This window comes from Vombatus ursinus, unplaced genomic scaffold, assembly GCF_900497805.2.
Source record: "Vombatus ursinus unplaced genomic scaffold, bare-nosed wombat genome assembly UNPS02014778.1, whole genome shotgun sequence".
In the NCBI taxonomy this organism is placed as follows: Eukaryota; Metazoa; Chordata; class Mammalia; order Diprotodontia; family Vombatidae; genus Vombatus; species Vombatus ursinus.
Genome location: NW_020954556.1, coordinates 4,826,738 through 4,852,042, shown reverse-complemented (window position 1 = coordinate 4,852,042; position 25,305 = coordinate 4,826,738). Strand labels below are relative to the sequence as shown.

The 25,305-nt window shown below is 35.4% G+C and overlaps 1 protein-coding gene across 1 annotated transcript in view; it reads left to right on the top strand.

Annotated features, from left to right (window-relative positions):
- FNTA (farnesyltransferase, CAAX box, alpha) overlaps nt 1-22,203 on the top strand; it is a 28,001-nt gene extending 5,798 nt beyond the window's left edge. The window contains exons 4-9 of the mRNA XM_027865470.1: nt 394-498; nt 5,719-5,845; nt 11,918-12,066; nt 20,016-20,078; nt 20,887-21,058; nt 21,509-22,203. Of these exons, the coding sequence (XP_027721271.1) occupies nt 394-498; nt 5,719-5,845; nt 11,918-12,066; nt 20,016-20,078; nt 20,887-21,058; nt 21,509-21,631 (739 nt within the window). The 3' untranslated portion in view covers nt 21,632-22,203. The remainder of the gene's footprint in view (nt 1-393; nt 499-5,718; nt 5,846-11,917; nt 12,067-20,015; nt 20,079-20,886; nt 21,059-21,508) is intronic.
- The last annotated feature ends 3,102 nt before the right edge of the window (nt 22,204-25,305 follow it).

Genomic DNA, 25,305 nt, shown 5'->3' with positions numbered 1-25,305 from the left:
GAATGGAGAAATAGACACTGCCCTTAAGTGTGCCCAGTACTTCTGGGGATAGGAAAGGATCTAAACAAACTAGGCAAGAGATATTCTTTGTTAGAAATTTAATTTCCTTCCTTAACCATTTTCTTAAGAAAGTCCTTTTGTTCTTGACCTAACCCATATGAAAGGACAAGTGTAGAAAGGGTTTTTTAAGCTAGAAAAATATTTGTTAGCATTTCTAGAGAAACTAAGAAGTAGTTTTTAATATACTAAGAAGTAGTTTTTAATATACTTCCACACTAGGAAGAGCGTAAGCAAAATTATTAAAATAATCTTAACATCTAAAATTTTGCTCTCTATCGTTTATGCAGAACATTTTGAATAATGAAGTTTTTGATGGTTGTTATTTTGGTGTAGGCATTTTCGGAGAGTTCTCTTAAAGTCTCTACAAAAGGATCTAAGTGAGGAAATGAACTATATTACTGCAATAATTGAGGAACAGCCCAAAAACTACCAAGTCTGGTAAGATAAGCAAACCTTTTGCTGTCTCCTTTGTATTGTAAAATTATTTTTCAGTGCTAAAGATCTTCTTTTAAGAGGTGGTCAACTTGGAATCAGAATACTTGGGTTCAAGTTCTAGATCTGCTACTTATTAATTGTATAATCATGGTCATCTTTCTTAGTTTGGCCTTTTGTAAAATGAGGAAAATACTACTCAGATTACATACGTCATAGTTTGTTATGAAGAAAATGCTTTATAAACTATGAAATGTTTTGTGAACCTGAACTATTCCTGCCATTTAATACTCTGAATAGATCTGAGATTTTTCTTACTGCAGTTAACTTCCTCTTCCTGTGCAGATCACCTGTGTAAGTAACTATGTACATACAAGGTATGTACCATGTAAATGTAAGGTAATCTCCAAGTGAAGGCACTATTGGCAGGGATACAAATGTGATTCTTAGCCATATTCCTCCCACAAGATCCTCTATAAGGGACACTCCTGCTCGGTAGACATTGCATGGGTCATGTTATAAAGGATAATAGTCCATCTGTTACCTTTGTTCTCATTATATGACTGGTTCCCACCACCTAATTAAGCATTTCCTGGATGTTACATTTTATGCCACTTCTTTCATGCAGTAATAATGATAGTAGCTGATATTATATAGCACTTTAAAGTTTGTAAAGCACTTTATATACATTATTTCATTTGATCTTCATTTTAAAGAGGAGGAATCTGAGGCTTAGGGGTTTAAGTGAATGTTTGTGGTCACATAATCTACTAAATGTTAGAGGCAGGATTTGGATGTCGGTTCATTGTTATTCCTAATCCAGCATTATTTCTAGCACACATCATTGTTGGCAATATGCTATAGCCTACTTATACCCACTTTAAGTCTTTATTGCCCTTCAGGTCACTTGTAATTTTGGTTCTTTGAAAATTGTGGTGTTCCATGATTAACAGCTATGTAGCATCCCAGAAAAATACTGTCATTAAAAAGCTGATTTTTTTCATATATATATATATATATATATATATATGTAGATGTATATATATATATATGTACATATATATATTTTAGGGATCATTGGGATCACTCGAAGTCCTGGGCATTTTCCTAATTCAATTCAAATTCGAATCTCTTTTTCCCATTCAATTCTGGACCCAGCTCATTGTTCAGTTAGTGTCGCTCCAAGGTAGATATTGATGGATTAGTTCAGCGGACTGCCCATCCATCTGCCTGTCTTATTCTGGGTGACAGCCATTCTTTGTCTACTTGTCTTTTCCTAATTGGATTGCTAAGACAATCTCTTTTGAGCGTTCATGAATTTCATTCAGGAGGTCCTGTAATATTCTGGGGTTTGATGTAGTCAGCACAGAATCATCCATAAACAGCAACATCTGGAGGACTTCAGCAACTCTAGGGAATTCCTCTTCCATTGGGATTCTATGCAAGATATCTCCAATGACAGGTGAACATCTTTGGTAGGCGCACATCTCCCCACACACATTACACCACCTCTGGCGTTGATAGAAGATCAACTGAACGAGCTCAGTGGCGCCCTCTGTCAAGGAGTCTCACATTATTTTAACATATGCATGGGAGACACATTATTGGAGGAGAGTGTTTACGGCTACATCTTATTACACTGAGTCACATGCTTTACTATAAATAAAGTGTAAACACAATTAAGAGGCATTATGTCATAGTGAATAGAGAGGTAGACTGGGAATAAGGAAAACCTCGGTTCAGATCTTGCCTCTGACCCATGCTAGCTGTGTGACCCTGGGCAAGGGACTTGACCTCTCAGTGTACACTAACTGGGTAGCTAGGACTAGGCAGCGAAGACCAGTCATTGATGTGTATTAGTAGCGGGAGTTTCTTCACAGAGGGTTCCCTCCATGGATGAATCACTGGTTTGAACCAGACAAACTCCTTACGTTTTCCTGAATAGATTGTTAGGATAATCTCTTATGAGTAGGTCCTGAATTTCACTCAAGATTTCAAGCTGGATATAGTCCTAGTAAGCCAAGTTGTTCATCAAATGACTGAGGTTGTGAACTGCTTTAGGAAATTGTGCAAACCTTGGTTCTTCTTTTCAGCAAGGATTCTTTTGATATGTGTATGTGTGTAGATTATTCTCATTATGAATTTATGGAGATGAAAAAGTCAGCATATTAGTTGGTATTTATTGATATCCCCTTGAATATTCTCTTGGGGTATTAATACCATCTATGACTCTTTTTCAGTCATTCAGGATCTTTCCAACTTTCAGATACCTTGAAAATTAATCCTTCAATGCTTTCAAAACAGTCACTTCCAGCACTTTTTTTTTCATGTGCCTTGGTCTGGTCCAGCTGTTCTTCCTAGCTTTATTTATACTGCTGTTCACACTTCCTCATGTAACATATTAGGCACTAAGGTATTAAGAAGCCACATGTGGTAGATGAATTGTCTGGAAGGTAAAAATAAGGAATTGTGGAAGCATTGGCATATTTGATCCATTTTTTGTTTTTCTAATTTCTTCTGTAAATTTTCTTAGGATGATTCTGCTTAAGTAGGTTTTACTCCAAATTTTCTGAAGATTTTTTCCCTTCTTATTGTATAGTATAGTATAATCTGTGTTCTGTATGTATATGCTTGTATGTTTCCTGTTATTTTTATGTATATGCATGCACATACATATAAACTTATATAGTATGATTGAGAATTATGTATTCTATTGTACTAATGTTTAAATATTTAGCATATAAACATACCTTTCCTAGTATTGTTAATTGGTTCTATGAAAATATAATTCATTTCCCTATTATGTTATGAGAGTGGTTCCATAGAAATATTATAAATGTTTGATTGTGCAGCTATTGCCAAAAGGTTTGGTTGCAGGTATAGGTGTTATTAAGAAAACAACTCTGGTCAAGGCATTCTTATGGGAAGGGTGCCTGTGTAATAAAACATACTGAGCAGTACACATCATTTAATCTTTCTTTGATACCATCAATAGGCACTTTAGAATCTTACTGTTCTACTAAGGTCCATAATCATGGCATAATTTGACAGAGAGCAGGATTGTAGGTTGATAAATGTTGCTGTTGTATAAAATGCCATATAACCCCCTTTACTCCATATATATTTTCTATTTACTTGTATTTATAAATATTTTTAATAAAGAAAACTTTTGGTATTTTTGGCATAAATTTGACTGGAGATTTCTTTTACCTTCAATTGAGTGACAGCTCATATTACAGAATATAATAGCAAGCTAAAGTTCTCCTGCCACAGCAACTAGCTGGGAATTGAACAGGATGTCCTCTGAAGTCCCTTTCAGCTCTGGATCTATGATCCTGTGACCACTTAACTGACAGTTGAGTTCTGTTCAAGATTCCCTAATTCTCCCTGGACTTGGTGGCAGCAAATCGAAATTAAAATCTTTTAAAATCTATGAGAAGTTGTTTATATTTATTAACCACATACTTTTCTATGTATGAAGTCTTACACTACATCCTAGGGAAGATACAGAATTAAACATTGTTTGAGAATAAAAAGAACTTGTAATAATGTTTGACCAGCCTAAAGCCAGCCATATTAATTTCAGTGTGCTAGTCAGTTGGCCCTGAAAGTTGGAATTGGTTTTTAATCAAGTTTTCTTGATTAAATTCTCTGATACCACTGTCAGGTTATAAATTCTGGAAAGGCAAGCAGTATATTTGCCAAATTCTTAAATGAATGATTCCTAACCAGACCAAGAGGCTTGTTGTATAGTTTTATTGAAAGTAGTAATGACTAATGGGAAGTGTTGGGAGTCTTTTTTTTTTTAAATTTTAAGAAATGCACCATTACGGTTGTACCTTCTACCAGCGCAGACTGCAACCCCTTTATAGGCCATTTCATGAGTTATTATAGCAAAAACAAAACAAAACAGTACCTAGTGTCCATCTTTCTGTTATATGGAGCTGTAAGAGTATGTGTTTTATTATTTTCATACAGTACCGCATTAAAATCCATGTCAGTTTTCTCATGACAGCCTTTCTGCTTTATTGTAGCTTAGTAACTTTACTGAACCCAACTGAAAGTCCAGAAGTATGTTCCAGTATTCATAACAGTACTTTTTGTAGTAGCAAAGAACTGGCCCCATCAATTAGGGATTGGTTGAACACACTGGTAGATGAATGTAATGGAATATTATTGTAGAGTGAAAAATAACAAATATAAAGAATTCAGAGAAACATTAAGAGATTTGTAAGAACTGTTGTTAAGTGAGGTGAACAGAACCAGGAGAATGATATACACAAAAACTTATGTAAGTGGGAGTGGGGAGAGCAAAATGCTTGCTAAATTCTGAGTAATTATAATGACCAGTCTTGCTCTGGGACAGTAGATGATGAAACACGTCTCTCATTTCAACAGTGGGGGAGGTTACAGTTAGAAAATGTTAAATACTATTAGATGAGGTCATTGTCGGTTGGTTTTGCTTGACTGTTTTGCTTTGTTACAGGGGAGAGTTAGCTGGGGAGGGGGCATTTGGGGAAATGACTATATCTAGAAGTAATTCATGTAGAAACAGAAGGCATCTGGTCAAACTCAGAAAGAAAAAGCCCCTTACTGAACTTCCCACTACTCTACATGCCTTACTTTGTCTAGTTACCGAGAAACACTTCTCAAGAGGTTTATGATGATCTCTCTGGCTAATGTATTGCCATAGTCATTCTCTGCTAATTCAAGTTCATCCATTCTTTGGAGATTTAGCTCTAAGCTCCCTCAGGCTTCCCACACTGATCTTTTCCTCATTTGTATTACCTGACTCATAAATGGTTTGTACTATGCCATCTGTAATTTGTATCAATCCCTGAGGTGATTTTAATATGTTTTCTTCTCCTTGGGTATTGTTAGCTCCTTGAACTCAAGGGCTATGATTTCTTCTGAAGACAGTGCTAGGTATGCAGCTGGGTTTTTAATTGTTGTATCAAGCTTGGTGACTTGTGCCTAGAGGGTGTTTAACAGTTGATTATTGGGGGCAGCTAGGTGGCTCAGTGGATAGAGCACCTGCTCTGAAGTCAGGAGGACCTGAGTTCAAATCCAGTCTCAGACCAAACACTTGACGCTTATTAGCTGTGTGACCCTGGGCAAATCACTTAACCCCAATTGCCTAATAAAAATAAAATTAAAAAAAAAAGAATTGATTATTAAATTCACTTAATATTAAGCAATGTTTGTCTCATTTATTTGGGACTTTAGGCACCACAGGCGAGTATTAGTGGAGTGGCTAAAGGATCCGTCTCAGGAGCTTGATTTTATTGCTGATATTCTTAACCAGGATGCAAAGAACTACCATGCCTGGCAACATCGACAGTGGGTCATTCAGGTACAGTCTTCTCTGTTGTTTGTTATAACAATTTCAATTCACATTTATAGAGTTGCAAAGTGCCTTGCCTGTATTATTATCTTAATGTAGAATCTAGAGTTTGTCTTAAAATAAACTCTAAAATTTAAGTTTTATGCTTTTGAAGTAAAACATACAAAGTAATTTCCAGATAGTTTGGATTTTCTAACATGCTTGTTTAAGTCTTTTAAAAAAGAAAACCTTTAATATTGGTCAACTTTAGGTTTTCCTTGGAAAATTATGCTAATAAAATAACTGTAAAATTATCACAATTCTGTAGGTTGAACTTGAATATGTTGATATTAAGTCTGTTTGTTAGTGAATAATATATCCAAAAGGTGCTAAACAAAGTAAAACTTGATTTGAAATTTTTTTTAAAAAAAACCTACACACAATTTATTTTGAATTTAAAATGTCATGAACCTTTTACAAGTACAAAAGAAAGCAGAAAAAGTCATGGAACAAAAAAGTGTCATCGAAACTTTTCTTGGGGAAATATTTCATATGTGACTGCCTGTTAATGATTTCCCCAGTACAGAGTGAAACTTTATTTCAAATACAGACAATTCACAGAATATAGTGTAAATTAAATATTTAGGCTTTTGGACATGTTCTTTAATAAGAGCATAAATTTAGAGTAATTCCTTTTTCCCCAACAGTGGCCATTTTTCCTATTCCTAAGTTAAAATTTAATATTAAATAGAAAATAAAGAGTAGCAATATCATATGCTCTGAAAAAATGATATAACATAGCATACAATGAAATTGTTTCTCTAATAAAATTTTTCCCATAAATGCTGTTTTCCTTACTTGTTTTAAGAAGTAAAAGATCTTTCCTCTAAAATTCCAGGCTTCCAACCAAGTTAGATTAGAGTTGCCCATTATTACTTTAATAATCCTTTTTCAGAGGCATTTAAGAGGACTCAGCAAATCACTCAGTTTAGCTAAATGCCCTACTTAAAACCATCTTAAAAAGTTTCAAGGGTGATAATTCCAAAGCCCCATTGAGATTGTCATATGATTTCAAGATTCTAAAAACTGAGTACATGTAATTCTTTTCTTTATTTTTGAATCTAATATATTTGATCGAATTTGTACGAAGTTAATCATCACTTTAAAAAAAAGGAATAATTTCACAAATGATTGGCAAATAGTTAAAATAAAAACAGTAAACTTTTAAAAAAAAAAAACTTTATATGACTTTCCACATAGAAAACCTTAGTTTGAAATAGCTTGACCAGTCTTTGATGTTTGTTGTACCTTGTTGAAGCTTTTTCTGAGGAGCTATATTGTATAATCATAAGTTTAAGGGAATATAAAACTTAGCTTTTCACTAAAATTAGTATTGCCTGATGTACCCACCCAAGTCTATTTTAAAATGAACTTTAACACTGAAATTATTACTTGACTAGTTTGCCAATTATTGAGTCAAATAAAAATCCAGCCTTTTATCAGTTCTTATTTTCTTCATCCTCTTCATAGCATTTAATACTGTTAACTTCCTACTCCTTAAAATTCTGCTTCCTTTGGCTTTTAAGGAACTGTACTTTTCCTGGTTCTTCTTCAACCTTTGTGTTTGCTTCCTTTCAGTCCCCTTCCCTATTTCCATAACAGCTCAGTGCCTCAAACATAGTAAGTACTTAATAAATGCTTGATGACTGAACAACCTGACTGATTGTTCCTCTTATCCTTTGTATTTTCCTAGGCTCCCCAATCCTCTTTTTTATTTAAAAATGTTTTTTATTCTAAACTTAAATACCAAAAAATAATATTTCCATATAGCACAATACGTAATAGAAGAGAGTGAATAGAATCATGTTTCTCTTTCATACCCTTTGCTTTTTGCTTTTTTTTTTTTTTTTTTTTGAGAAAAGCATGTAATAAATGTAAACATCATTTTCAAAACTATCCTGCTTGGCTGCCCTTTCCTTTGAATTTCTTCCTTCTGTTCTCCTTTGCATTTTGGGGGGAAAAAAGTTTCAGTGGTCCTCTTTCTTTCCTTCTTTCCTTTGCATCATTATTACTACTTCTTCTCTCTCAGCTTGCCTCCCTCCCCTCATTTAAAAGCAAAAAGAAGAAAAAACCTTAACAAGTAGGCATAGTCAAGCAAAACAAATCCATATCATGGCCATAGATAATATGTCTCTTTTTGTACCTTGAGTCTGTTGTGTCTCTGTCAGTAGATGGATTACATGATTTATCATAGTTTCTCCTGGGAGGCATGTTTGATCACTGCATTGATCAGGATTTTTAAGTATTTCAGAGTTGTTTTTCTTCACAATGTTGTTGTTCTTTTAGATTGTACTACTGGTTCTGTTCACTACTCTGCATCAATACATATTACCCAGGATTCTCTGAAATTTTTTTGGTCATTTCTTATAGTATAATAATATTCTATTACCTTTATATACCACAGTTTGTTCAACCATTCCCAAATTGATGGGGACTCACTTAAATTCTAGATTTTTTCTGTTTTTTTTTTTCCACCTTTTAATCTCTCTTTTGGGATCAAGAAGTTCATTTTGTGGCTATTTCCTTCCAGGTATCCTTTTTCTTATCCACTTCCCAACCCCAATTCCATCCCAGGCTTATATACTTGTTGAGTTTGATGTATTTCTACACCAAACTGTAGGTGTGTGCTCAACCCACCTTTGTTAATTTGAAATAAGAGTGAGGCTTATCTGAGTTCTACTATTTCCCCCCCCCAATATAATCTTCTCATACCTCATTAAGTTCTATCCCCCTTCTTCCTCATTCTGTACTAATATATTTCTTTTACCTTCCCTTCTACTACTCCTTTTCAAATACACAGAATGGAGCCAGTTCACTCTCACATCCTCTGCTTTTAACTCCCTCAAATATCTTTTAAAAATGTTATGTTTCTGAAGTGACATTTATTTCTTCTCCCACCCCACTCTTAGAATTTTAGCTTTCCCTTATTATACAGCCCCTTCCAAATGCTCAGATAAATTCACTTTTCTAAGTTTCTCTGGACTTTTTTATTTATATTTCAGTGTTCCTACTCAGCTCTGGTCTTTTAATCAGAAATGTTTGAAAGCCCTCTTCCATTTAAGAGCTCTTTTTTTTTTCCCTGTAGGATTATACTCAGTTTTATAGAGTAAATTATTCTTGGTTGTAAGCTTTTATCTTCTCCCTTTTGTAGTACTATATTCCAAAATTCATCCAAAAATTCCAAAAAGCTGCCAGGTCTTGTGTGATTCTGATTGACTTTGATATTTGAACTGTTTCTTCCTAGGTACTTGTTGTATTTTTTCTTTAATGTGGGAATTTTGATATTCCTGGGACTTTTCATTTTGGAGTTTGTTTCAGGAAGTGATTAGTATATTTCTTCTATCTTCACCTTGCTTTCTGGTTCTAATAATAGATCTGGGCAATTTTTATTTATGATTTCTTGAAATACATTGTCCAGGCTTTTTAAAAATAATGGTTTTCAAGGAATCCAGTGATTCTTAAATCTACTTTTCTTGATCTCTTTTTGGTCACTTTTTTTAATATTAGAATTTCTTCAACTTTTTTCAGTGTTTTGATTTTGTTCTAATATTTCTTGCTGACTCATGAAGTCATTGATTTTTGTTTGACCTAATCTAATTTTCAGGGACTACATTACTTAGGTAAAGTTTCCTACTGTCTCTTCTAAGCTTTATTTTCCTATATAATTCTATATTTTCCAAGTACAATCTGTGTCTCACTTCTAATTATTTACCTTTGAAATTTTTTAGATTCACTTTCTCTCTACTGTTGCCAGCCTAGTTCACACCTTCTTTATGTCATGGAGGATTCTGTGGATTATTACAGTAGCCATCTAGCTAGTTACCCTTACTCATCTTTCTGCATTTTAATCCATTCGTTACTATATGCCATGTACCTTATACTAATCTTCCTAAATCCTTATCTTTATATGTCACTTGTCTTACCCAAGAACCTACAGAGAGCCTATACTGTCTACCACATCAGGTCCAAACTCTTACTTTAAAGCTTTCCCTCCATCATCCAGTCCATTTTGCCTAGCAAGCATTTTATCCCATTACTTTCTTAACAAACCGTCCAACCTAGTTCACAAACAAATAGCCAGATCCATCTATTCTTCATCCCCTTTATTTTTATTTTATTTTTGGAAGCAATCAGGGTTAAGTTAGTTACTTGCCCAGGTTTATATAGCTAGTAAGTGTCTGAGGCCAGATTTGAACTCAGGTCCTCCTGACTGGAGGGTCAGTGCTCTATCCACTGTGCCCCTAGGTGCCCCTTCCATTCCCTTTAATATTTGAGTTTCCCCACCTACTATCCCCTTTTCCAACTCTCCTACCCCCATCAGTGCCATTTTTCAATATTCAATTCAAACGTCCTTTTTTCTGTGTGAAACTTTCTCCAGCTAACAACCCCCCTCCCCATTTCTCTGTTCTCCAAACACATATTGCATTGTGTGGAGGCAAATGAAAGAGCACATTGGACCAGAAGACCTGGGTTTGAGTGCAGCTTCTGTCTGCCACCTGTTAGCTATGTAACTTTGAGCAAGTTGCTTAACATTTTTGGATCTGAGTTTTCTTATCTGTAAAATGGGGATGTGCAACCACCCTCACTTGGTTATTGTAAAGATCAAATGAAATAACTTGTGAAAGTAGTTTGTAAACTATAAAACACCATCCATATATAAGTAACTATTGTTTCTGTAATGATCTTATTTGTGTTTAAGGAGAAGGGACAGTTCACAGTTAAAAGCAGCTTGCCCGGTTATAATTTATTGATGTTTAAAACAAAGGTTATAGCAAGGACATAGGCCACTTTGGTCCCCTTTGTCTTCATTCAGGCCTGCTACAGCACTTTTGAATTCTATCCATGACCTGATCAAATCTGCCAACACTGCTGACTGACCCGAATGGCTCCTGAACATTGGAGTTTAAGCTTTTACTCAAGCAAAGGAAACTAGAGCACTTTACAAACGCATCATTGTAGGATAAGGAGACTTCTGGCACCTTTGATAACATCGGACCTAAGTAAGCTTATTAGATAAGGATGCATACAGGAGTAGGTAACATTACTTTGGTGCTCAATAGTTAGTAGGTTGTTTAATTCATTAGTTATGCTAGTTGTTTCTGGCCATGTTCCTTCTTCCTTCCTCTAGAGGAAGGATGCCTAGACTGACCAGACTGTATCAGTTATTACTTTTACAAAAGTACAGACCATACCATAGAGTTAGTTCTTAGTCCCCTAATTGTTAGTCTTATCTAACAAAACAAAGTCTTAGAACGCAGGGGCTGTGTTTTATATTTAAATTCCAATTCACATAGTATTTATCATAATGCTGGGCACATAGTAGGCGATAAGTACATACCTATAGATTAGCCGAAGTCAAAAGAATTATGGAATCGATTTATTCATTATTGCCCTATCCTGGCAAATTTGTAAATTTGAACTGAAGCTGAGTTAACATGCTGCCCTTCTCTGTTTTCCTTTTGGCTCTCACCTAACAAAATTTCGATTTCAAGAAGAGCCTTTTAAAATAAAAAACTTTGTCTACTTCCTACTCCCAGTAGAGATGTGAGCTAGAAAGGAGAATTAGAAAGGATGAAGGCAGCTTTCCTCAAAGGTGAGGCTAGAAAAGAATTACTAATCAGGGCAATGAATTGGGAAAGAAAAACTGTTTCTTTTGAATTTTATCTGCATTGTAGGCTTCTTTTTGTTTGAAATATTGACATAATTGAATTTAGACATTTTGGAGTTTTCTAAGAATCCCTGATTCCCAAAATAAAAGGGTTAGATCAGAACATCTCTAAGGTCTCTTCCAACTTTAAAAATTTTACTCTTCATCACTATTAGGACAATCAAAAGTTAACTAAAGTTTATATTTATACAATGCAATTTATATTGAAGTAGCTAGACTATTAATGATGAATTTTTTTCTTCAAAAAAAACTTGTTCATTGTTATCTCTTAGTAAGGCTTATGATTTTGAGTAATCTAAAATTTTAAAAAAATGCATATCAAGTATAGTAATCATGGAATTCCAGATTTGTCTCTCTTCTTTTTTTCTCTCTAGGAGTTCAAGCTTTGGGATAATGAGCTGCAATATGTAGACCAACTTCTCAAAGAAGATGTGAGAAATAACTCTGTCTGGAACCAAAGACACTTTGTAATTTCTAACACTTCAGGCTACAATGATCCTGCTATCCTGGAGAGAGAAGTCCAGTTAGTATACTTCTGGAGTGACCAGTTACATTTGTAGTTTTTTAAACTTCTTTTGGTGTCATTACCACAAGAGAAGTCATATTTTACTGGTACCCTTTGGCTACTTTAAAAGTCTGCTAAATTGCCTCCAGTGCCTGTAATAGAGGCAGCATGATGTGTGGTGATGATAGAGCATTGAGTGTGGAGCAGAAAATCTGGATTCAAATCCTGCCTTGTGATACAAGGGACTTATACCTTAACTTCTATGAGCTTCAGTTTTCTCATTTGGAAGACAGGGTTAATACAGTGTTACAGTGATGGGGTTCAAGGAGATATGTCAAGCACTTTTTAAATGGGAGCTCTTATCAGTAGAATATAAGCCCGTTGAGATCGGGGACTACCAGAGGATAAGAGATCTAAAATTAGAAAGGAACTCAGGCTATTCTAATCCAGTCCTACATTTTAAAGATGAGGGAACTGAGGGGAAATGACTTGCGCATAGTCCCACAGATAGCAAGTATCTGAGGTGGATTTTGGTCCTCTGACTTCAGACACAGTGAATATTTTTTCCCTTCTACCATGCCATTACTCCAGTCCAGAGTATGAGCTAAATAAATGGTTGTGGATGGATTATTTATTGATTGGTGTAGAGACATCCATAAGTTCTCAAAGGCTGTGGAGTACAACCTCTGGCAGGTCATACCAAATAGTCTGTTGTCTAAGGACCAGTCTAAGTCTTGTCACCAAGACTATCCTGGCTATAACCACTCATTAAACTATCTATGTAAGTCATGGAGGAATTACTGTCTGTACTGGTAGGGAAGGTACCCACAAGCGTGGAATCAGAGCTTTGAAATTTTGAAGCAATCATCAAATCATTTGACTTATGTGAATATTCCTCCCATGCACAAAAAATGTCAAAGCTAAGTACTACTTTGATAAATAGCACATTGAAGTAGCAGAGTATTTTTGGAGTTGGAATTACCCAGTTTAGTGGTAAATTTTATTTATACCCCTATAAGGTATCCATGACTATGGGTGGGGTAGCAAGCTCTTATCTTGGTTTTAGCTTTTCATTTTATACTTGAGTTGATAACTTGCTTTCAGATTTCTTTTTAAAATAAAAATTTCTGTCCTTTTTAAACCTAGTTTAAGGTAGCCAGTCATAGTCTGAGTTATAAAAGTTATTTCAGTAGACCTAAATACTATATAACCACCAGAAATTAATTCAGAAAGTATTTCTTCACCATTGAGAAACATTAAGTAACTATTTGTATGTTATTGTTTGGAATAGTCCTTCTGGTCTAATTATTTAAAGTCAATACTCAGTGAAATCAAATTGTTCTTAAAACTCAGTGGGAAGAGAGGAGTATAATGGATTCTAAATTTCAAAGTAAGACATTGAAAAGTTAGGTTTTGCAAAAATGGCTTTTACTTCTCGTCTTTCTGTTCCTTGCATAAGAACTGGTTCATAATTCTGCTTAGGGCAATTACCTGTTCTAGTGGACGATAATACTCAAGTCAGAGAATAAATGAAAATGTTCATATGACTCTGTAGGCCATTTCTAAAGCCCAGTGCTAATTTAAGTGCCTTGCTAATTTAAGTGTTATTTTTGTAAAACAAAATTTTAGTGCCGCATTTCCCTTGGAATTCATGGTAATGAGATTTGACCTTACTTTAATGCCTTCCATAGGTGAAAGAATGATGATGAGGGAGCTCTTCTTCTGGACCATTTTGCAATTTAATGCTATTGTTTTAATTTAAAAATATTTGAATGGATCTCTGATCTTGTTGAGTTGGGTATCCCCTTCAGTGGTGCAAATCACAACCTATCCATGCCTTCTCGTCCTGTGCGTTCTTTGCCTTGTCCTCTCATAAATCCTCTATAAGGGGGATAACCAAGAGATCCCTTCCTCTAGGTTTTGGGTTTTGGTTTTTTTTTCTCAACATTGTGTGGGTCCTTAAATCCTACTTGTATAATATTTTTTGTCGTCTCTTATGTATGTCATGGCTAGCAGTGTATATAAAGCTCTTTGCAAACCTTAAAGCATTACATAAATCCTAGCTGTTATTACATGGCCTTTTAGGTGATCCCAGCAATTTTTATTCTTCAGAGATGGTGTCCCATAATTTGCAGTTACATAGCCTCACCTAGTAGAAGTATATTAGTCTGAAAAAGATGAATTTTTGTGCTTCAAATTGTCTTTGAAAATGCCGTTCAGTTTTCTAAAAGCAATCCAGCTTTTTTTTTTCCCAATTTTTTCCCCCCTTATATTCAATTCTGGGTCCAACTCATTGTCCATCTCTATAGTGTCTACCTCCAGTGGAGCTCAGTGGGCCAAGCATATAATTGCATTTCATAATTTGGATAATGGGCATCCTTCATCTGCTTGGTTTTTTCGTTGTGGATTGTTAGGAATGAATTCATATTGTTATGGTCCTAATAAACACTAGTATTCTACAATTTGATGCAGGCAACAAAATATCAGCTAATAGGAGCTTCTAAAAAACCTTATGTTTTGCAGGAAATCCTTCTTTTATTTGGACTCTGCACATAGCTTCAGTGACTGTGGCAAACACACCTTTGGTGAATGAAAATATATCACCCTGTATTATGCCTTGCTTAATATTAATAGTCAGAGGGTCTTTGTGTAGATGATGACTACAACAAAGAATTTTGTGTATTGTCCTTTTATGCATGAGAAACACTTTGTTGGAGGAGAGCTTTCAAGGCTATATTTTGCTCTTTCTAATCAAATACTTTTACAATTATTAACTGAATAAGTAAACACAAAGTGATCTTGTATTCTCTACACCTTTTAGTTAGTTTGTATGACTGAAGATGTAGTCTGCCGTAGAATATTATTTGTGAAAGCCTACTTTTCCATTAAAAATATTCTTGATAGGTGTGCAGATGACGTTAGTAAAGATTTTATAGAAATAAAGTCAGAATATGGGTTAGTAATTATTGTCATCCTAATAAATGAAAAAAACATTTATTAAACACTCTGTGCTAAGCACTATCAATACAAATAGAAAAAATGAGAGTCCCTGCTCTCAAGGAGCTCATATTCTAATGGGGGAGACAATACATAGGGAAGATTTCAGCTGCAAGCCAGATGGGAAAGTCCCATGGTCCTTAGGGTGCAACAGCAAAACAGATAATAATGCCTCTTTTTAAATGTCATTTCCACTGATAAAATACCAGTTTTTGATGTTGAACCGTTTGATAGTGCCAAGGATTTGGGTAGCAAGAATGTTCTTTTCAGGATCTTCAGTATCTATGGTTATAGCGTCTGGGGTTGCTTTCCAGAATGGTGGCAGTAGGTACTGGCCTGGAAACAGTGCTGCTTCGAAAGCTGTTGTTTCTTGTTTCTGCAGAAAAGTCAAAGGCAAGATGATGGGAAGGTGGCAGTGGTGGCTCTACCTGCCCAACATATACTGCTTCCCATCTTTTCCTCAGAGTACTCCTTGACTTCAGCTAGGCTAGACTGCCTGTCCTTTGAGTGGCAGCCCATGGGGAAGAGTAGCCCTTGAAAGAGCCACTTACTTAGATGATGGCTCTGAGAATTGGCCTTGAAACAGAACCAGAGATCTGGAGGATGCCATTCGCAGGGCTCCTGTGCTTATTTACTTCTTGTTGGAGTTGGTGAGCTATTTTTACACATGATGATGAGAAAGTAGGGTCCCTTCCTCAAGGCTGTTTCTTCTGTCAGGGTTGGCTGTGGGGGCTGGTCTGGTGGTTTGGGGGGCACAGCTGTTCATAAGGTTCTTGGGTTCAGGATCCTGGGCTATCCATCAGGATCTGAGGAGATACGGCAGCCAAAGTAGAGGTAGTTTAACTTGCCTGGCACATAACACATGCTCTTTCCTTCTGGGTGCCCCTCTTCTTTGGCTAGGCTAGCTTGCCTGCCTAGGCAAGTTGTGAGTGGTAATTAGTGAGGATGGCTGACCTCTTTTCTATAAGAGTTACTTCCTTGGAAGAATGTTATGAAGCCTAGGCTTTAGGAAATAGGACTAGTGAGCTACAAGTATTGCTTCAGGGCATTTGTACTTATCTGTCTATCTATCTGCTGTTGCTGTTGGTGATAAGAAAAAAGGACTTCTTTCTCTACAATAATTTATCCCATCATTATCTATAATTTCTTGCAATTATTCCTTATCTTCTTAACCACTCCTTGGTGTTTTGAGACTTCCTCAACATTCTCAAAATTGTGTTGTCACCAGCACAGATTTCTTTTTGTATCCCTTGTCTGGTCCAGCTGCTATTTCTGTCTTCTTCTCCTTTAATGCCATTTCCCCTTCCTCATGTAGTACATTAGACACAGAGATGTTTAAGTTCCAAATACACCTGTTCCACTTCATCTCTTTGACTTTTCAGTTTCATTTTAAATGATCTTTGGATAATTTGTCCTAATTGATCTCACACCAAGCTTAGCTATGTGACTTTAAGGATACTGTTTAACCTGTTTTTCTCTCCATTCCTTCTTGCTATTTTATAGTGTAGTAATACTTTTATTCTACTATCCACCTCTGTAAAAATTTGCAAATGAGCCATATCTGACATGTTTTTCCATTTGACCCAAAGATTATGTTTTCTAACTGAATTAGTTTTTAGGGTCTTTACGCCTCCTTGGGGATCATGATTGCTTTACAACTGTTAAACTTTTTGAATAATGATGTTACACATCCATATCTTTGTCCCACTTAGCTTTTTTATATCAGTTGGTCAAGTTGGAACTAATTTGGTATTGATTTTCAGCTTTGCTCTAACAAGTGGATGAATAGTCAGCAATCAGAAGGTAGTCCACTGATCCCTGATTCAGAAATGACTCCATAAACCAATACCAGTTTCCTGTTTGTTAAGTAAGATAGCCATTTTCATTTCTTTAATGTCATTCAATTTACAATAGCCATTGCCTTCTGACTTTTGAAACTGCACTTCTGTGCAGTCTACAAACTCATAGCCATTTTTATTTCTTAATTTTAAATCATATTTTTTGCTATCCTCCCCAGGCCTGCTTTGTCATTGAAGTCACCATGTTAAGGTAGATATTGACTAAGTATAGAGGATCTATTTCCTTATCCTCTCTAATAGTTGTTGGTATGTAAGTTTTTTGTATTGTTTTTGGTTTTTAGATTTCATCCTTTTTGTTTTGTTTTGTTTTCATATCTCCTACATTTCCCCTTATGTTCTTTCCTTTCCCTCCCATTCCCAAGAAGCCATAAAAAAGATTTTATTTAACTGAGAGGAAAAAAAAATTAGTAAAACTGATTACAGTTTTTAGAACTCTGATGTCATATGCAGTGTTCCACACATATGAAGCCCAAGTGTGGGAGAGGTATCTTCTCTGTCTCTTTTTGGGACTAAGCTCAGTCTTTATAATTTTACAACATTGAGTTTTCATTATTTTCTGATGATGGTTCTTTCCATTGATATTGTTGTAGTTATTGTGCGTGTTGTTTTCCTGGCTTTGGTGTATAAGCTTTAATTATCTTCATAATGCTCATCATGGGTCCTATAAGGCAAAATGACCAAGTGTTTCCATAAAATGATGTTTTGTCTTGCTTTTGGATTCACAGTGAAACCAACTCTGCCAAACCTCTGCCAGATTCTCTCTAAGAACTTGTGGGTCAAACCAATTTCCTGATAGGGTTCTCTGATTTCATTTTTATATCTTCTTGGTCATTGGTCAAAGAGTTTCTATTTAGAATACCACCAGGAAAATTAATGTGTTTAGATGATCTATAAGCCATCCTTAGCACTTTCTGCTACTCCACTTTGGCAGGTGGCTGAAAGCTGAAAGAGAGCTAATGTAGGACACAGAAACATATTTTGTTTTTCAAGGGTTGCTAAGGCCAAAGAATTTACCACAGATGGCCAGTCTATTGTAAGCCTTTCCATTCTTAGGTTTTAAAATTTTTTTATTTATTGTGAGTTCAACAATCATAAACATCTCAAAATGTGAAGAGAACCATATGAGAAACAGAACTTCTACCATATACAGTGTTTTAGTTATTTTTAAACACATTTCTGTGCTTAATGAGGCAATTAGACATTTCTCTATTTTTGATCCCTCTTGCACTTCTTCCATTTGTGTAACTTATCAAATGTTTTAAGGTGCTCTTTTTATGTTTTTAAATTAAATTTTATTTTTCAGTTAGCAAAAATCTGCCCACTCCTACCTCCCACTTAAGAAGGAAAGGAAAACAAAACACCTGTTACAAGCATGTAAAATTAAGCAAAACAAATTTTCACATTGACCATGTCTGAAAGAAAAAAAAATGTATGTGTGCATGTGCGTGTCTCATTCTGCAATTTGAGTCTCTTATCTCTTTATCAGGATATGCTTCATCTTTAGTCCTCTGGAATTGTGGTTGGACATTACACTAATGGGAGTTGCTATCTTTCAGTGCTGTTTGACTTTACAATATTGTTGTCACTACACAAATTGTTTTCTTGGTTCTGTTCAGTTCACTCTGCATCAGTTCATGAGTCTTCTCAGGTTTCTCTGAAGCTGTCCCCTTCACAGTTTCTTACAGAACAGTAGCACTCACACTACGATGGTCATCAAGTACATTGATCAATCAGATGAACTCCCTTATAGGAAAAGCCTTTTTCCTTAATGGGCTGTATTGTAAAGCAGCCCTTTCTCATTCCTTTGATAGTCTTCTTGTGACAACAAAGTAGCCTGTGTCATAGCTTTTTCTTTTTACTTGTCAATTCTCACTTCATTCTATATCCGTTCATACAAGTCTTTTCTTGAAATCTGTCAGTTCTCTTTCTCTTCTTATTTAGCCTGGTCCTCAGGAAGCAGACAGTCTCTGGGAACATAGTCAGAATATTTCTAGAGTGGTAGCCTTCCCTAAGTTGGCATAGCCTCCAGGAAAGAATGCAGTGCACCAAAGAATGCACCATGAGGAATCAGGGTAGAACTTTTGGGCATCTTTAATCAATGACTTTATATTCTGAAAAGCCAGGTTATACATTTCCTTCTTAATACATAACATCAACAAAAGTATTTGTAGATTAATAGTAATTTATAAGTAATTTAGAGACAGTTACATGGTGCAGTGAATAGAGTACTGGACTTGGAGACAAGAAGACCTAAGTTCTCCTAAGTTCAAATTCTGCCTTAAACTTACATGGTTTGTTACCTGAGGCAAGACACTTAACCTCTCACCGTAGGGTTCCTCATCTCTAAAGTGGAGATAATATCATGTATTTCTCAGGGTTGTTGTGAAGATAAAAAGAGATGATATTTGTAAAGCTCTTTGCAAATCTTAAAGCAATATATATTTGGTGGGGAGGCAATCAGGGTTAAGCGACTTGCCCAGGGTTGCACTGCTAGTGAATGCCTGAGGCCAGATTTAAACTCATGTTCTCTTGACTCTGTCTAAGGCTGGTGCTCTATCCACTGAGCTATCTCGATGCCCCAATAGCTATTATTATTAATTAGTTTCACATTGACCTGGCTAATTTGAACATAGAACCATAGTTCTTCCATCTTCCTTCTTCTTCAATTATGTACTATGACCAAAAATAATAGTAAAGGTGAAGAAAAGTTAATTGGTGATATTGCTTTCAGTCCAGGAGCAGAGAGCATAATTACTCCTTGTTTCTGTTGTGATCTTCCTCCATATGAGGGAATATTCTGTTTTCTACTGTTCCCTGTTGAGGGGGCTATATTTGCCCCTCAGAATTGGCAGGAAATATGAAAAGAAAATGCATAAGTAAACATTATTTGATGATGCTGATCACTAGAATTTATATCGTAGTTTGATGACTGAATGTCAGAGAACTGTATTTAGGTGTGACTAATTAAGAGATACCAAAGGCAACTAAAAAATACGTGAATGAATAGGCAGGAGAGAGAACTAACCTTAACTTAAAGCTAAGTTGTTTGCCTAATTCCTAATTGTGTGATCTTTTCTAAGTGTTCATGCTCCTCTCTATTTCTCTTGTCAGATATACTCTAGAAATGATAAAAACAGCACCACATAATGAAAGTGCATGGAACTATTTAAAAGGGTAAGATGTTTTTGATTTGGGATTTTCATTTTGAAATTTAAGCACTCACTTTATCATTAATGATGATAACCTCTTAGCTTTTTAAGTTTACATACATGAAGTTTGGAATAAAAAATGTCTTCTAAATATAAAATTTTAAATATAAATTTAAATACGGATTTAATTTTTATCTAGAGCGTATACATGCAAAAATAGGACATGGTAAATCTGTTTTTCATTCAGTCAACAAGCATTTATTAAGTCCTTATTATGTGTCAGGCACTGTGCTAAGCACTGGGGATACAGATACAAGCAAAGACAGCTTTTTTCCTCAAGGAACTTACATTCTAATGGAGGGAGACAACACATAAAAGCAGGCTGTGAAGGATTGTTGGCCTGGGGCAGGAGGAGCTTACCCTTGGGAGAAATGGGCCTCTCTGAAAACTTCATTTTAACCTCCTTCCCCACCAGAATTCTTAGAACTGCTAATAAATAACACATGGTCAGATTGAATTAATTTAGCATTTCAGTCCAAAATTTCTTTTAACTTTTAACCTCTCACTTTTTCATTAACTGTGAACCAAAAGATAATCAAATGAACCCCCTAATAGGAAGTACCCTTGAAGGGCCATATTGTAAAGCAGCTCTTTCTTATTCCTGCTCTAGTCTTATGACTACAAAGTAGCCAGCAACAACGTTCTCTTTTCTTTTTCCTTGTCATTACACATTAGAAACAATTTACCTGAGGCCATCCCTAGATAACTAGCAGAGCACAAAGACTTTCCCTTGTCTTCATTTTGATTCTCAACATATTTTTTCTTTATTCTAGGATTTTGCAAGATCGTGGCCTTTCCAAGTATCCCAATCTATTAGAGCAATTGTTAGATTTACAGCCAAGTCACAGTTCTCCCTACCTGATTGCCTTCCTTGTGGATATATATGAAGATATGCTAGAAAACCAATGTGACAACAAGGAAGATACACTTAATAAAGCATTAGAGGTGAGCTAGTAGGACTTATATTCTATTCCAGGCAATCTGAATTCCATTCTACATCACTCCTGATACTTACGAATAAAGTCAGCACAGTTCAACTAACTTTTCATAGGAAGTCAGAACTCACTTATAGTTGGTTTGGGATAGCATCTTTCAAATTTCCTGTCATATAGACTTCTTCTAAAGCTGCCTTAGGCAGTGTTCTTGCCATCAAATCAATACCAGTGGTTTATGGTATTGTTCTGGTGCTTCTGTTTCATCAGTTTCTTTCTTCTACCAAAGAGGAAAAAATGCTGACATGTTAAAACTTGTTAACAGTGATGAAAGATTAAGCAACTGCCCTAAAATTAATTACTAGTAGGACCTGTTACATGTTGGCTTAGAGTAAATCACAGCACAGTGGGGTTGGCTGTAAATGGAATTATATCTTAAAGTATTACTGTTTTTCATTTCTAGTTATGTGAAATTCTAGCTAAAGAAAAAGACACTATAAGAAAGGAATATTGGAGATATATTGGAAGATCCCTTCAAAACAAACACAGCACAGAAGGAAGTTTGCCAACAGATAAGCAGCAATAACAGCATTCAGAAGACACTAATGGAATAGTTTTATTTTTAAAAGAAACTTGGAACAAGGAAGTGTGACATGGCTTAAAACCAGAGGGATCATTTCCTTCTACCTGTGTGGGTGTGTGACAACAAGTGCATTGCACAGGTATTGCTTCCTAACAAGCACTAAGCATAATAAGTACTCTTTGGGCACTGCTGCTATTCAAACTAACTCTAGAAGTATTAATTTGGCTGTCTTTTTAAAGTAAAATAATTCCTTAAAATAACAATCCCCAAATGAATTGTTGAATAATAAATATTTCCATGTTTGTTTATTTTTAAAGGCCCTAAACAGTCTGTTCTTTTCACCTATTTCTTACCACTCAGCTCCTTCCTAAATAATATATATGAATTCAGACTTGCAGCGGTAACAATTGCAGATAACTTGTATATTGTGGAGGTAACATAGACTATAAGCAAGGAACACAATTGCTGCAATACATTAGAGCTGTTACAGAAGCTGCACTGGTAATATCCTGCTATTGCTTTCACTGACTAAATGACAAAGTGATTTTGTAATAAAACTGTAGATACACCTAAAACAGTATGTAGTGGTGGTGTGGTATTTTGTTTTCATAGCATTTAACTAGTTCCCTCCTGAGCTTAAATCATGTCATCTTATGAACCAGTTGCAGGGGAAGTCCCATTGGTCTGGGGGTAAAAAAACACAGAACTGGAAAACAAGACCTTAAAAGATAAAGTTCCCAGAATTTTCTATTCCAGCCTCAGTAAGGTAGATTGGTTTAAATAAAAGTTTCCCCTGTTTTGTTCAAGGAAAGAAAATTCAGGATATGAAGATAAATAGTAATAGGTACGGCTGTTCTTTAGATGGATTATATACCTCAGGTTTTTAGTTAATGTATGGACTTTCATTTTAACATTTTGTATCTTAGTTTTTTAAAGTTTTTAAACTTAACCTAATTCCAAAAATCTCCAGGTTCCAATACAAATTCAGTTTAACTTGTTTTTAGAGTGTTTCAACGTTGAACTGGAATGATCTTTGTTTCCATGACTAAAGAGCATCTAGACAGAAATGTATACATAAAGAGGTAACACATATTGTATCATTTTAATAGTTGTAAGTAGATGCCATAACGGTATAATGCTGTGACAGTGCCCCTTAGAATAGAATGAAATTTTAAAAGACAGTCATCCATTGAATTTAAATGGGCAGACAATCTCCCTATCTCTTAATTTTCTTTACTATGTACATATCTATATACACAGAATATAAAAAAAGATTATATATTACGAAATTGTAACTCTTGTACACAGCTTGGTTTTTTAAAAATCTCTTAATTTTAGCAGAGTAATACACTGCCCTGCTTTTGAGTCTTTTATACTTCTTCCCTCTCATTTCAGCATATTTTTAAAATGTTTCATTGATGCTCCTTTATTTTTCTTTTTTTTTTGGTAGCATTATCAGTACTATCTCCATAATTATCTCCCTACCAAAAAAAGTCTTTCCATATAAGAAATAAAAATTAAAATCATTCAAATTAAATTTACATATTGATCACATCTGAAAATATAAGTCTGGTTCCATACCTATGGTCCATTGTCTCTCTACCAAGAAGTGGTAATTAAGCTTTATCAACAGTTTTCTGTAGTCATAATAGATCATTGTATTGATAATCAGAGTTCTTAAATCTTTCACAATTGCTGTCTTATACAATATTGTAGTCATTCTAGAAATTGTTCTGCTTCTATTCACTTTACTGTGCCTCAGTTCATACAAGTCTTCCCAGGTTTCTCTGAAACCATCCCTTTCATAATTTTAGGTTCAATAATCTGTTCATATGCCATAATTTGTTTGGTCATTCCACACATAGTGCGTACCCACTTTGTTTCTAGTTCTTTACCACTATGAAAGGGCTGCATTAGTGGTGAGCTACTAGGACTCATTTGCCTACATCCAGCTCCTTTGACTTCTTTAAACTATGTGCCATGTAGAAGTGGTATCCATGAGTCAAAAAGTATGCATAATTTAGTGAATTTGGGGAAATAGTTCTAAATTACTTCTCAGAATGGTTAAACCAATATATAGCACCACCTACTGAGTATTAGTGTTTCTGTCCTCCCAGAGCTCTCCAACAATTGTCATTTTCCACTTCAGTAATCTTTGCCTATCTGATAGGTGTAAGGGTAGAAATTTAGGGTTATTTTAGTTTGCATTTCTCTTATTACTAATGATTTGGAGCATTTTTCACGTGGTGGTTGATAGCTTATTATGTGTAGTTGTTAGCAGCTTCTTCTTTTTGAGACTTTGCCTGATCCTTTGACTATTTATCAATCAGGGAATGTCTCCTTATGTATTTATATGTGTGCTTCTGACTTTCTGGACTTGCAACACTGTGCTTCAGCTGCAGTTTCATCCTAGAGCCTCTGTCAAGACCTGTGACCTTCTTACCCTGGAATATCCATGCATCATTTCATCCTTCTCTCCTTAGAACATCCATCTGCCATGCCTTCTCTTCCGGGGAATTCCTCCAGGGGCCTCCATTTTGAGGAGCAAGTTAGGGCTTCCTTCCCCACTGTGCTTTTGACGTTCTGAACTTTAGTACCATGCCGCAGGTGTGGGTACTTTGCTCTCCCAGCTTTACTCCACCTGTTTTATTCTTCCTGGTTTTTGAGCTCCCTTTTCTGCATTGTCTTCTCCTCCCCACCCTCATTAGAATGTAAACTTCTTGAAGGCTTTTGCTTGCATTTGCATCTCCAGTGCTTTGAGCAATACCTAGCACATAGTAAGCACTTTAATGCTTGTTGCCTGCCTGCCAATTTCCCCTTGTATATTACACCTTTTTTTTTTTTTTTTTTTTTTTTGGTAAGGCAGTTGGGGTTAAGTGACTTGCCCAGAGTCACACAGCTAGTAAGTGTACTCTATCTACTATGCTACCTAGTTGTTCTCGTATTATGTCATACCTTTATTAGAAAAACTTGCTACAATAGTTTTTCTTAGTTAATTAGTCCCCTTCTCATTCTACTTGCATTGTTTGTGGAAAATAATTTACAATTTATGTAATCAAAATTATCCATGTTCATCTTCTGTGCTCCCCTCTATCCTTTATTTGGTAAAGAATTCACTTCCTATCCATAGTTGTGCAATAAATCCCTTTCACTTTTCCTAATTTATGATAGGATCTTTTATATCTAGGCTACATATCCATTTAGTATATGGTGTCAAATAATGACCTAAAACTAATTTCTGCCAGAGTACTTTCCAGTTTTCTCAACTTTTTGTTACTAGTGAACTCTTAGCCTAGTAGCTACTGTCCTTCTTTCTGTTACACTGCATTGAGTTGTTTCTCTATGTTGTCTGCCTAATCTGTTCCACTGATCAACCTTCTTGTTTTTTTAACCAAAACCAAATAGTTGTGATGATTACTACTTTGTGACGTAGATTGAGAACTGATGTTACTAAGCTCCCCTCTGTCCAACTTTTTTTTTTTTTACTCAAAATTCTTTTTGTTCTTCCAGAAGAATTTGTTATTCTGACTAGTTCTGTAAAGTAACCTTTTTTTGGGTAGTTTGGTTAGTTTAATAGTACTGAATCTGTAAATAGATTTATGTAGTTTTGTCATTTTTGTTACATTGGTATGACCCAACTATGAGTGATTAATATCTCTTTATTTAAGTATTTTTGT